The 13,255-nt window shown below is 48.3% G+C and overlaps 1 protein-coding gene across 4 annotated transcripts in view; it reads left to right on the top strand.

Moving 5' to 3' along the window:
• TOX2 (TOX high mobility group box family member 2) overlaps window positions 1-12,214 on the top strand; it is a 118,789-nt gene extending 106,575 nt beyond the window's left edge. For 2 of the 4 annotated variants that reach the window (XM_036229379.1, XM_036229378.1), the window contains exons 4-9: window positions 5,146-5,385; window positions 6,972-7,199; window positions 7,654-7,734; window positions 8,558-8,953; window positions 9,637-9,764; window positions 12,024-12,214. In XM_036229379.1, coding sequence (XP_036085272.1) covers window positions 5,146-5,385; window positions 6,972-7,199; window positions 7,654-7,734; window positions 8,558-8,953; window positions 9,637-9,764; window positions 12,024-12,090 — 1,140 coding nt within the window. In that variant the 3' untranslated portion in view covers window positions 12,091-12,214. Of the gene's footprint in view, window positions 1-5,145; window positions 5,386-6,971; window positions 7,200-7,653; window positions 7,735-8,557; window positions 8,954-9,636; window positions 9,765-11,816 lie in introns of all 4 variants that reach the window. The other 2 variants (XM_016152432.2, XM_036229380.1) reach the window with 2 other exon arrangements.
• The last annotated feature ends 1,041 nt before the right edge of the window (window positions 12,215-13,255 follow it).

Raw genomic sequence — 13,255 nt, 5'->3', positions numbered from 1 at the left:
AAAAATGGTGAAGGTGGTCGATTTTACATTACGTATATTTTACCACGATTTAAAAAATTTTAATGGTAAAAAATAAGTTGCACTAATGTCATTTTCCTACAGCTTACAAAGTTATAAAATAGCCTGGTCAAAGACAAAAGCAAACATTCTTCTAGAAACAGAGAACCCGGAGTCCTCTAGGCAATGCCCAGCAGTCCACTGAAAGGACACTCCTTTGCCCATTTCAAAGTCTTTAAAATTTTTCTTGCAGCATAAATGTCTTCTTGTGCATGTGGAAAAGTAGTAAATATTCATAGTAAATATCAGATTGCTTTCTAGAGTGTTTAATTACCTCACACTCCCAACAGCAATATAAACAGAAACCCAAATGGCCAGTAAACCTCTGAAAAGGTATTCAGACTCTCTAGTAATCAGGACAGTGTGAATCAGAGCAACTGTGAGAGCATTACACTTTGCAGACTTGCAAAAATTCAAAAGCCTTCCATTATTAAGTGTTGGCAATATATTAAATTACTGAGTCAGGAATATCTGGTTAAAGAATTCTAAAGCAGGCAGCTGAAAAGAAAAAAAAAACATAAAAAACAAGCCCTAAACACTGAGCCCCAATGTCATTTTGCCCTTGAGAAAATAATGTCGGATTCTTGTTGAGGATTTATGGAAGGAAGAGTGTGTACGTATTGATAGAAAGAGGGATTTTTAGATTTGAAAAGTTTCTGCTCTTTTTGGGGGGAGGAGTTAAAAATTTTTCCAGCTTTGTTGAGATATTACTGACATATAACACATGTAAGTTTAAGGTGTACCATGTGATGATTTGGTAGGTGTATACGTTGTGATGTGATTGCCACAGTAAGGTTAGTTAACACATCCTTTGCCTCACATAATTAATTACCTTTGTGTGTGTGCGGTAATAACTTTTAAGATCTACACTCCTAGAACTTTCAAGTACATAATGAAGTTAATTATTGTCACCATCCCATTCATCATTAGATCCCCAGAACTTAACCATCGTAGAGCTGGAAGTCTGTACCCTTTGACCACCTCCGCCCGTGCCGCCCACCTCCTTGGCCCTGGCAACCACCATTTTACTCTCTATTTCTTTGCATTCAATTATTTAGATCCCACTTATGAGTGAGGACATATAGTACTTGTCTTTTTCTGTCTGACTTACTTCACTTAGCATAATGTCCACCCATATTGTCACAAGAGGCAGGATTTCCTTCTCCTTCATGGCTGAATAAATAGTGTATGTACACCACATTTTCCTTGTTCATTCATCTGTTCAAGGACACTTGTTTCCATGTCTTGGCCATGGTAAATAATGCTGCAATGAACGTGAGGGTGCAGATACCTCTTCGAGGTGGTGACTTTATTTCTTTTGGATAAACGTTGAGATGTGGGATTGCTGGATCACATGGTAGTTCTATTTTCAGTTTTTTGAGGAACTTCCATACTGTTTTCCATAGTGGCTGCACCAATTAAATTCCCACCTTTGCCAACACGTTATCTCGTCTTTTTGATAATAGCGATCCTAACAGGTGCGAGTCGATAGTTTTGATTTGCATCTCCCTGATGATTAGTGATATTGAGCGCCCTATCATATGCCTGCTGGCAAATTTGTCCGGCTTCAAAATGTCTATTCAACTCCTTTGCCCATTTTTTAAATTGTTTCTCAAGTTTATGATTAACATAATAATCCATTATATATTTCACAATATATTGTATTAAGAACTCAGAACCAAAAATCTATCTATATGCTGTTTATAAGATGCCCACTTAAAGCAGTGCAGGACAAAAATAAAACAGTGGAAAAATAAAGAGCGTAATGATGATCAGAGATAAAGTAGGATTTAAGACAGAAACATCAACTGACGCAAAGATGCTTTTTTTATATATTAAAAAAAATGAGAAGCCATAATGAAAATATTGCATTCTGGGACATTTATGGAGATGAATAATTTCCCATCGATATATATGAAGAATCTGCTGGGAACACAATAGCCATGGCAGGCTTTAACTCATTCTTCTCGAGGTTTCACAGCTAAAGTAGCCAAAACAGTTTAGTGAATAAACACATAGAGCGATGTGTATGATACAGAGTAAACATTATTTCAGATGTACATGAAAGTTTTATAAAAATGGATTATATCCTAAGCCATAATGAAAACCTCAGTGCCAAAAATATAAAGTTCTAGGAGTCATGTCCTCAGGCCTCAATAACAAAAGGATACATTAAATAAAGACTCTTTTTCAAATAACTTAAGGCCGAAAAAAGAAAATCGAATCTTCGGTGTAGAATATTTTTAAAATATTTATATCGGGCTGCTAAAATCCACCTCAGGGGAAAAAAAAATCATAGTTATGGAACAGGGTTTCTCAGCCTCAGTGCTATTGACATTTCAGGGTACATAATTCTTTTGGGGGGCGTCCTGTTAATTGTAGGATGTTTAGCGGTATCCCTGGACTCCACTCGCTGAATGCCAATAGCATGCCCACCACTCCCACACACCAGTTGTGAAAAACAAAAATGTCTTCAGACATTGCCAAATGTCTCCTACCTGGCAAAATTGTCCTATTTGAACCTCTGCCCTAGATCTTTCTAGCACTAAAAAAGAAGCTGTGAAACATAGTTTAATTTGAAAAGCTAGATGAAAGAAACACACGGTACCTGAGGTCAACATTAATGGAGGGGAAAGAAGTCAATTAATTAATGATTAATTTAATTAATAGTTAGAAGAGTTGTTGAATTGATTTTTTAAATATAAGAACTGGTCTTTTGGATAGACAGTTAAAAATATATAGACTTTTGAGAAAGACAAATTTCAGAAGCAATATACCTTCAGAATATTATAATTATGAATAGGGATTTGACTACAAAAACCATTGAGTAAGTTAAAAATATGATAATATCCCAGTTATTATATTCCCATATTATTCTACAGTTATAAGCTATTAGTGTCAAAATCTAGATAAAGTAGGTAATCTTCTAAATATATATATAATTTACCCAAACTAACTCAAGAGAACATGGAAATTAAAACAGACCTATTAGCCATGGAAAATCAATCTTTCAAAATGCACTGAGCCTCAGGTCGTTTTATATCTAAACTCATTTCTCTAAGGAAAACATAATTTTTATGTTTTTACTGGTCCGGGGCATAAAGAAAAAAGGAAACGTCTCGGGTTTTTTTTCTAAAGCTGACCATAAACATAAACACCAACATTTGACAACAATAACTCTAAAAAATGGAAACTGAGGGAGAAATAAAAAACAAAGTTCTTTGGAACTGAAGACATGGCAGATGAATTCAAACACACACACAGAGGCAAAGATAGCAATGTTGGTTAACATCAGACTCCACTGAATTCAAGGCAAAAATGAGATGCTTTATAATAATATTAAAGTTCGCTCCACAATGCAGCAATAATTGCCAGTTTTCTTTTTTGCAATAAAAACCAGCATCAAATTCCCAAAACAAAAACTTTAAGCATTAAAGGGAGATTTCGACGGAAGCACCCTAGCTGTAGTAATCTAGACAGTCTGTGTTAGATTCAAGAGCCAGAAAGGAAGAGAGGAATCAGAATGATGTAGTCACCACTGACCACACAGATCCATGCTGTACTCCTGTATTAATCTGCAAACACAGCTTACCCTTTGTCTTTAAGTACTATGGATTACGTACACACTTTAAACGCATTTGGGTTCCAAAGGAAAACTTAACCAAAAATGCAGATAGTATAGACCATATTCTGTGACCACTTTTGTTACTAGAAATTAGTACCAAAAAGGAAAATAAACAAACAAACAAAATTAACTTTTTAGAAATTTCAAAACTCCTCTTAAACAACTCTTGGGTAAAAGAAGAAATTAAAATCGCAATTAAAACTATATACATAAAAAAGAACAATAACCAAAATCTTACATGCTGAAGTTTATGAAAAATGTTAAAAAGTCATGCTCAATGGAAAATTCATAGCATGAAACATATTTCTGAAAATCGAGAATGAAAATAATGAATTAAAATTGCAACTCAAATGCAAGGTGAGGCAACGATAAGAAATCTTTAAAAATCAGAAGAAGAGATTAATAAAGATAAAATTAGATGTTAAAGAAATAGAAAACAGAGGAGTAGATGTGATCAACAAATTTGAGATTTGATTCTTCTGAGGAGAAAAAGTAACCCCACATAGTATAATAGACAACCCATGATCTTGCCTACTGAAGAAAAAGTGAGAGGAAATCACAGATACTCAACAAGAGAAATGAGAAAGGGAAAATACCATAGATGCAGAGGAAATAAAAATAATTATGAGTACGTGAATCGGTAGGTCTCACTGAACAGTGTGTGTATATATGTGTTTATGTGAAGAGTACACACTATTCTAAATATGTGTTTTGTATGACAAATGGCTATATGTAAAAATCAGGGGCTTTTTTATATTCCTAAAATAACCAGTTGGAAAATATAATAGAGAACAGTTAAGAAAATTACTGACCTATGGGAAGAAAAGTGCGAAACTTTATTAAGGGATTTATAATTCTATATATTTAATAAACCCTTAGACAGTACAGGGCTTACTATGTGCCAGGCACATTTAATCCTTAACAACCCTAGAAGGTGGGTTTAATTATTACCTACCTGCCTATTTCAGATGAAGAACCTGAGGCACAGAGAAGTTAAGTAACTTGGCCAAAGTTACTCAGCTTATAAGTGGCTGAACCAGGATCCAAAACACAGTCAGCTTCCAGCGTCCACTCCCTTTGCTATCATGCTGCATAGTGAGTAAATGCAGAGACTGATCGTGTGGCCAGGGGAGAAGCCTCAGCATCATAACATGATCCATTCACAGCTGGACCGAGTTGTCCAGCAAGGGCTGAAATGCTGACCATCTGTCTAGGGTGAATGTCAATGGCATGGTAAACTCTCGAGGAGCCATGGGCCCCCCACTGCGTCACCGAATCATGCAGGGGTCAGACGACCATAGACCCTCACCTATGAGGGACCCATGGGGAAACAGCAGATCAGGGAGGAGCCAGCTGCCTCCGCTTTTCATCTACACACCCCTCCTCTGGGTCCCGTAGGTGGATGTCATGCTGTGGCAGGGCGGGTCCTTTCTAACTCAAAATGCCCTGTCCTCCTCTTTTAGATCCAGGAGATGGTCCACTCGGAGGTCGCCGCCTACGACTCCGGCCGGCCAGGGCCCCTCCTGGGCCGCCCGGCAATGCTGGCCAGCCACATGAGCGCCCTCAGCCAGTCCCAGCTCATTTCTCAGATGGGCATCCGAAGCGGCATCGCCCACAGCTCCCCGTCGCCCCCAGGGAGCAAGTCGGCGACCCCCTCTCCCTCCAGCTCGACTCAGGAGGAGGAGTCAGAAGCACATTTCAAGGTACGGAGGGTGGAGAGGCAAAGCCTTGAGATGTCCTCCTGTCAGCCGGAGGACAGGCCCCGCATGGAAATGGGCATCGTCTACCTGTAAAAAAGACCAGAAGAGTTCATAACTGTACCTTTGCTGGAGAAAAAGGAAGAATGGGGGGGAAATGGTCAAGTCTTATTTCTGAATGGCCAGTGGGTCATTTCAGTGGTACTGATGACATTGGCAAGATCCTCAGGGTCACGTCTCATGGTTTCTATGGCCTTGTAGAAGTCTGACAAAAATGTGCGGTTCAGTAGAGGGCAGCACTGACCTTAGGATAGGGCACTAAAGACGACCCCACCCCAACCCTGGAGACTAGGCTCGCCCAGTATTCCTGGAGCTGGGATGGTCCTTCCTCTTCAATCGCACGTCAGGACAGAGCTCGCCAGCTGTCCAGGCTCCGGCCCTTTCTTGGCACTGCCTCCAAGTCTCCTTCCCTCTTAGAAGTGTCTTATTTAACTGGGGCAGAAAACAGAGGCCCACAAGGGCCGGGGGTGGATGTGCTGGCCCGGAGTCTCCCAGTGAGCTAGTGGCAAAATCAAGACTTGATCCCACACCTCCTGCCTCCCTTTTTTTAGTTTCATGAGGCCTCACACCCCCGCAGAGGTGGCCCCACAGAGGCCTGGGCAGTTACCATGGCACCCATGCCATGTAGCAGAGACCCTGACCTCCTGACTAGAATCAGTGCCTCTGGGTCCCGGTCCAGCTCCATCCTCAAAATAACTTCATCTCTACCATAGGCCAGGCAGGGTGGTTTTTATTTTCTTTTCTCCCTTCCTTCCTTCCTTCCTTCCTTCCTTCCTTCCTTCCTTCCTTCCTTCCTTCCTTCCTTCCTTCCTTCCTTTTTCTTTCTTTACATATATATTTACCAAATATTCTAAAACACTTCCCATGGGCCAGTGTTCTAAGCACATACTAAGTCTTAATGCATGTGATCCTTATCACAACCTTCTGTGGTAGCTGCCATTATTATCTCGGATTGGCCGATGGGGAAACTGAGGCACAGAGAGGTTAAGTAACTGCTTTGATTCATTCTCCATTATTGATTAGAAGATTTTTATACTCTGTAAAGGTTAACTTGGAAAAGGTGATAAAGATGTAAATGATTTTTGTCTCATTACGAGGCAAATTAGTTTGTCCCTACAGAGGTATAATTGACTACTGTTCAGTAGAAAAGATTAAATTAAGCCCCAAAAAGATAGTTTCATTGCTCTACAGGGCATTAACCAGTTTCTCTTTCTCTTGTATTTCTTTGAATCAACTTTACCATCATGCTGATTGTCATTAATGAGTTAAACAAAAAACCCAGTATTTGTGTGCGTGTGTGTGTGTGTGTGTGTCCGTTTGTCTATCTGTCTGTCTATCTACCCATTGCTCCCTCCACCTAGGAAGTGGCTATGCCAACAGCGTTGGAGCCTGGGATATTGCCCAGCGCCCAGTCATTGTCTGTATGTTAATAGGGCCTGACAAAGCTGGGGTGGGCCTGCCGAGGACAGTCCAGCTCTAGCTGGCGGAGGCCCTGGGCTTTTCAGATTTTCTGACTCCTCCTACCTGGGTAGATGTCAGGAGAGAAGAGACCCTCCACTGACCCTGGAAAAAAGGCCAAGAACCCAAAGAAGAAGAAGAAGAAGGACCCCAATGAGCCGCAGAAGCCGGTGTCGGCCTATGCCCTCTTCTTCAGAGACACTCAGGCCGCCATCAAGGGACAGAACCCGAGCGCCACCTTCGGGGATGTGTCCAAAATTGTGGCCTCCATGTGGGACAGCTTGGGAGAGGAACAGAAGCAGGTGAGTCTCAGTCCCTTTTCGGGCCATCCCCTGGGGCTCTGAGGTCCTGGAGACAATGACAGACTTGGAGGGTCTGGACCTGGGCCCGGCCTCTGGAACTAAAGGCTCCCACAGAGGTCCTTACGGGGCTTGGTTTGCCCATCTGCAAGCTGAGAAGTGAGGTCCCTTCCAGTTCTGTCTTCCAGCTGTGCTCACAAGTGTCCTGACCGGCTGGGCCTCTGCTCCCTCATCTGTCAAATCAGAGCATCCCCGTTTATCTTGTTCCTCCAACTCTCAAAGTCTGGGGCTTAGACTAGAGCTTTCGTATCCCACTGACCATATGCCTGAGGCCTCTGAGGAAACAGGGAACAGAACGAGGTCACAGGCAAATGCAGCGAATGGCAGCTGCCAGTTGTGTGACCTGGGCTGACCACCTAAACTCTCCGCAATGCTGCCCACACCTTGGGTCTTTCAGGCCTACAAGAGGAAGACCGAAGCAGCAAAGAAAGAATATCTGAAGGCCCTGGCAGCCTACAGGGCGAGCCTCGTCTCCAAGGTAACAAACACCTGGACCCTGGGCACAGCCCGATAAGAGTGGGGGCACTGGAGGGATGGAGCAGGAACTGAGCCCAGGGGATGGTCCACACCATAGGTCTTGGAAAGGATGGATGGGTACAGCCACTGAGGTCACTTCTCCAGGGCACCTACTGCGTGCCGGGCTCACGCTGGCCACAAATATGCATCATATTTCATTCAGTGCTTCCAACAAGAACCGAGGACTCAGAGGAGTTCAGCGACTTGCCTGATGTGATCCAGCATGTTAGATGGCTGCAGTGGGATTCAAACCCACTTCTGCCTCTCCTCAAATTTGGGCTTTACTGCTGAGCTCTCTCTCTGCCTCCTCTGTCAACACCGGCACCGCAGGGGGCTCAGCATGGCACGGACGTGTAGTGTGGTTGGGGTAAGGGCGTGTGTGGACGCTGTTACAGAGGACGTGGCCTCTGGGTTAGGCCATTAAAGGGCCAAGCAAAGAGCGTGCTCCAAACCGAGGGATCAGCGCATGCAAAGGCACAGGGTCTGGGGAGGGGCGTAAATAGAGGCTGGTCCTGCTGGGTGGTGCTGGTCTCACTGGCCGGCCGAGGACTGTGGGTTCCCCAGGGCCACGGGAGCCCCAGGAGTTAAAGCAGGGGGTGGTTGGATGGCCAATGCCAAGTGCACTAAGGACCCTGAATTATCTCTGGTCAGTCCATAGCTCTCCCCCAACGGGCCAGGGAGCCAGCCAGGGGCCATGTCGATGGGTTGCAGAATGGCCCGGTCTCATGGCCCAAGCTCTGGCTTCTCCGTCTTCTCCAGTGTGACCGGTGTCTGTCTCCTTCCAGAGCTCCCCAGACCAGGGCGAGACCAAGAGCGCCCAGGTGAACCCGCCGGCCAAGATGCTCCCGCCCAAGCCGCCCATGTACGCCATGCCAGGGCTGGCCTCCTTCCTGACGCCAACGGACCTGCCCGCCTTCCGCGGCGGGGCCTCCCCCGCCAGCCTGGCCCGGACGCTGGGCTCCAAGTCGCTGCTGCCAGGCCTCAGCGCGTCCCCCCCGCCACCACCCTCCTTCCCGCTCAGCCCCCCTCTGCACCAGCAGCTGCCACTGCCCCCCCACGCCCAGAGCGCCCTCCTCAGGCCCCCCGTCAGCATGTCCCCGGCCCCCCAGCCTCCCGTCCTGCCCGCCCCCATGGCGCTCCAGGTGCAGCTGGCTATGAGCCCCTCACCCTCAGGGCCACAGGTAAGCAGGACCGAGTAGAAACTTGCCCTTCTGGGACCCCTTGTGGGGGAAGGGGGCAGCTTAGGGTTGCAGATACCGGCCCTGCCACTCACCAGCTGTGTAGCCACAGCTTAGGTACCCCGCCTCTCTGAGCCTCACTTACCACCTCAATGAAATGGGTGTGGTGCACCTGGCCTGAGATGCGCTCGCTGCAGCAAACCGTTGACTAGTTGCCAGACAGATTCTTCAGACCCGTGGGGTATTCCGGGCTCTCCTCTCACCCTCTGTCCCCTTCTGCTCTCTAGCCTGAGGGGCCGAAGCCCCTGCGGCTTCTGCCAGGTCAGCCCCAGCCCCTGGCTCTGCCCAGAGCCCTCGAGGCCTGACCCCACTAATTATTCCACTGACACGGTTCCAAGACTTGCACAAGGTCATTCAGCACAACGACTTGGTTCTGCAGGATGGGAAAAGCCCCCAAAGCCCTTGACTTAACTAGGACCAGGTCAGATCGGTCAGAAGGTGCCCTACCGGGGAGTAGGAGGCAGCATTCCCGGCAGAGGCAGCGTGGAGGTTTTGTACGGGACCGGAGGAAGTGTCTCTGTGAACACCTTGGGCACGAACGGTTCCATCCTCCCCGCCCCGCCTGAACCGAGCACCCCATCCTCTCGCCTGTGCTCACCCACCTCCCCCCTCCTCCCCCTCGGCAGGACTTCCCTCACCTCCCCGAGTTCCCCAGCGGTTCCGGGTCCCGCTCGCCTGGCCCGTCCAACCCCACGAACAGCGGAGACTGGGACAGCAGTTACCCCAGCGGGGAGTGTGGCATCAGCACTTGCAGGTCAGTGCTGCCCTAGTCCAGCCACGCAGGAGAGCGGGGACGGGGCGGGGACAGGGGGGAGGGCTGGGGACCGGCCAGGCCCTGCCAGTTGATGTCAGCCCCGCGGGAGTGCCTCAGGGACACCGGGCGCCCACCGTCTTCAGGAGAGGACGCAGAGCGAAGCGGGGCCCCAGAAGGGCTCAGCTGGTCTGGTGCCGAGGTCCGCTTGGGAAACCGAAGCCCGTCTTAGTCTTCAGTGGTTTTCACAAGTGCATCCATGGGCCATTCACAGATGGGTCCTCTGTCCTCGAGGTTAGGGCTGTCTAAACCCCATGTCAGTCAGCCATGGCTGTGGGGTCCCCCTGACCCCACAGAGAACGCAGCCCCCTGGGCAAGGCAGGTCCCAATTTGCCAAGGGCAGCTCTGGAGCAGAGGGTGGCTGGGAACACAGGTAAGGGCAGCGGGTGAGGCACCGGCAGCATCGAAGGCAGCCTAGGAGAAGGAGCCAACTCTCAAGCCCACGGAGCCACAAACCTCAGTGGTCCCCACCACCCGCTGCGGCCCAACATCCCCTCCACACGCAGACCCCAGCGCCGCCTGCCCCCTCCCTGGTCCTCACGTGCGCCTCACCCTCATCCTCCACGCCCCCTCTCCTGTCCTGAGCCCAGCCTTCCAAACCGATGAGGACCACCCTCCTCTAGCCCGGCCCCTCCTCATCTCAGCCAGCCGGAGAGGAGAGCAGAGGCCACACTTGCTCCTTCACCCCCCAACCTCAGCTCCCATCCCCCCGACAAGAACCAACCCCACTGCCACACCCGAGAAATGCGGCCCTGGGCTGCTGTCGCAGCAGCCCCTCCACATGGAAGGTGGGGCGCTAACATCTGGTGGACAGGCGGCCATCTCTGTGGACAGGTGGTCATCTCTGCCACCGGGCGCCAGCTGCCCCAGCCCTGGCTGTCGGCCTCTAGCTCTTTACCCTGCCAGGCCCGCCAGGGAGCAAGCAAACATGGCATGTGCTCCCATTTCTGCTGTGCCAGGTGAGAAGGTCTACCTGGGTGGGCAGACTCAGCTCAGCAGGGAGCCCCAGTCCCTCCCCCCACCCACCCAGGCACTGACCCTCCCACCGCAGCCCATCCCCCCCACCGGCTTCACTCCCCAAAGTCAGAGTACTGGGGAGAAGGGGAGTCTTTAATGGACCGTCACAGAATGTCAGAGGAAGTCAGACCACAGCAGCGCCCCATTTTATGTATCTGTTGTAACTGAGATGTCATTGACATAGAACATTGTAAGCTTCAGGTGTACGAGACAATGATTCGATATTTGTGTATATTGTGAAATGATCACCACAATCAGTCTAGTTACCAACCATTGCCACACAAGTTATACATTTTTTTTTTTTTCTTGATGAAAACTTCTAAGAATTACTCTCTTAGCCATTTTCAAGTATACGACATGGTGTTATAACCGCCGTCTCCTAGCTGCGCGTGACATCCCAGGACTTCCTTGTTTCATAACTAGAAGTTTGTACCTTTCGATCCCCTTTGCCCACTTTGCTCACGCCCAGCCCCCTCCTCTGACAACCACCAATCTGTATCTATGTATCTATGAGCTCAGGTTTTGGAGGGCGTTCGTTTTGCTGCATTTTAGAGTCCGCATAGAAGTGAGATCATACAATGCTTGTGGTTCTCTGAGTCATTTCGCTTAGCACAATGCCCCCAAGGGTCACCTATGCTGTTACAGATGAGCACCCTATTTTAAACACAAACAAAGCACCTACCCTCTTTTAATCCTGTTGGAAATTTACAAATGAAACACTGTGACTAAAAACCGACCTGAGGGTGATGAAGGTATTGGAAGGACAGACATGTCACGGCCACCTTCCCCCAGCACCGAGGACCGGACGGGGCAGCCCCCTGCAGTCGGGGAGGGACCAGTGCAGACCCTCATTCATCCTTGGAGAGCCAGCTGCATCCGGGGTGGGAGTGAGGATTAGTGGGCAGGCGTCGTGGTGCTCTGGGCCCTGTGCGCAGGCCCCCGAAAGCTGGCTCTGATGGCCCCTCCTCTCTCCCACAGCCTGCTCCCCAGGGATAAATCTCTCTACCTCACCTAATCCCGCCTCTCCTCACCTCCTGAGGCTGCTGGAAGGGCCCACAGCAGAAAAGAGGCCTTGGCAGGAAGCAGGGTGACCTAGGAGAGAGAGGAGTGACATGCCAATGCCCCGAGGCTGACAGAGACGCGCCAGTGCTCCAGGGCTGAGTCTCTTCCTGACCTCTTTACCAGAGTCTGCAGAGGCAGCCCACGGCCTGCCGCCAGCCCAAAGAACCTGCAGGAACCTTCCGCCCCCTGACCTGCTTGCTCCAGGGTCACTGTGGACCCCACTCGTCCTGCGCACCGTACCCTAAGTCTGGACGCCTGGCCCCAGCCCAGGCGCACGTGGGCTGCCCCTGGAGGGGGGTCCCTGACCAACAGAAACCCACCCCCAGATGCGTGGGGCAGGGACCAGCCCAGCCACGGACGTGCAACTGTGGTTTTACAGTGTAAACAAGAGATTATGAAACCTATAAACTGTTGGCTCCGTGTAAGTAGTTGACTAAGTGTTTTAGAACCGTGATGAAGACATCTGTAAGATTATTTTGTGGGGGGGGAGGGGAAAGTAGTTTTCTTTAAGGTAAAAAAGCATTTTATATGACCCTTAGCACATTTTTTTTTGTTTTTTAAGTTTTATCTTGAGGGAGACGTGTACCAAAGCGGCTGCCGAACCATCTCATCATCTGTACAGCAAGGACAGGACAATTGATAGCCAGCCACACTTGGGGGCATTGCGCTTTTTCTTACATTTTAACCGTAGGTCCTCCTATTTAAAATTGCCAACAACAACTTTTGCCTATTTATGAGGAAAACTTGAGAACAGATATGCAGTTTATCATAAAGTGTGCGTGGTTTTGGGGGTTTGGTTTGGGTTTGGGTTCTTGTTGTTGTTTGCAGCTGTTTCCTGGCCCTGGCAAATGTCCGGCTCGGTGCCCAGCGCTTCTCTCAAATTTCTTTATAATAAAATTTCTGAAAAGTTGGAAACACGTCCGTCTGTCTCTTTTTGCACTTCCTGAGTCAGGGCCGGGACTTCCGAAGTGGCATTTGGTGATGGCTTTGCCAGGACAGAGCCCCTGATGTCAGTCGGAGGATTCAGACACAGCCTCACCTGGCATCCATCTGCCCTTGAAGGTCTGTGCGGGTGACAAGGCCTCCCTGGTCCCAGTTTTGCCATCTACGACGTAGGATAATAAGGGCGCAAACACATAGGATTCTTGCCATAGATTAAAGGGTTATGGGCATAGTGCTGGCAATGCAGATAGTAATACTCTTTTTAAGAAATAGTGATGATTTTGTAACTCTTTTAAGTGTCCCTGGAAAAAGAATTGCCTGGTGTGGAGCAGCTCTTAGGAGGCTGTAGGTTTTGGGCCCGTGACCCAGATATTTTGGGGTGACCTAGACAAAGACCTTCTACCTGTCTGGCC

This window comes from Rousettus aegyptiacus, unplaced genomic scaffold, assembly GCF_014176215.1.
Source record: "Rousettus aegyptiacus isolate mRouAeg1 unplaced genomic scaffold, mRouAeg1.p scaffold_m13_p_12, whole genome shotgun sequence".
NCBI lineage: Eukaryota > Metazoa > Chordata > Mammalia > Chiroptera > Pteropodidae > Rousettus > Rousettus aegyptiacus.
The sequence above is the reverse complement of the archived record's forward strand: the minus strand, read 5'-3'. Positions and strand labels throughout refer to the sequence as shown.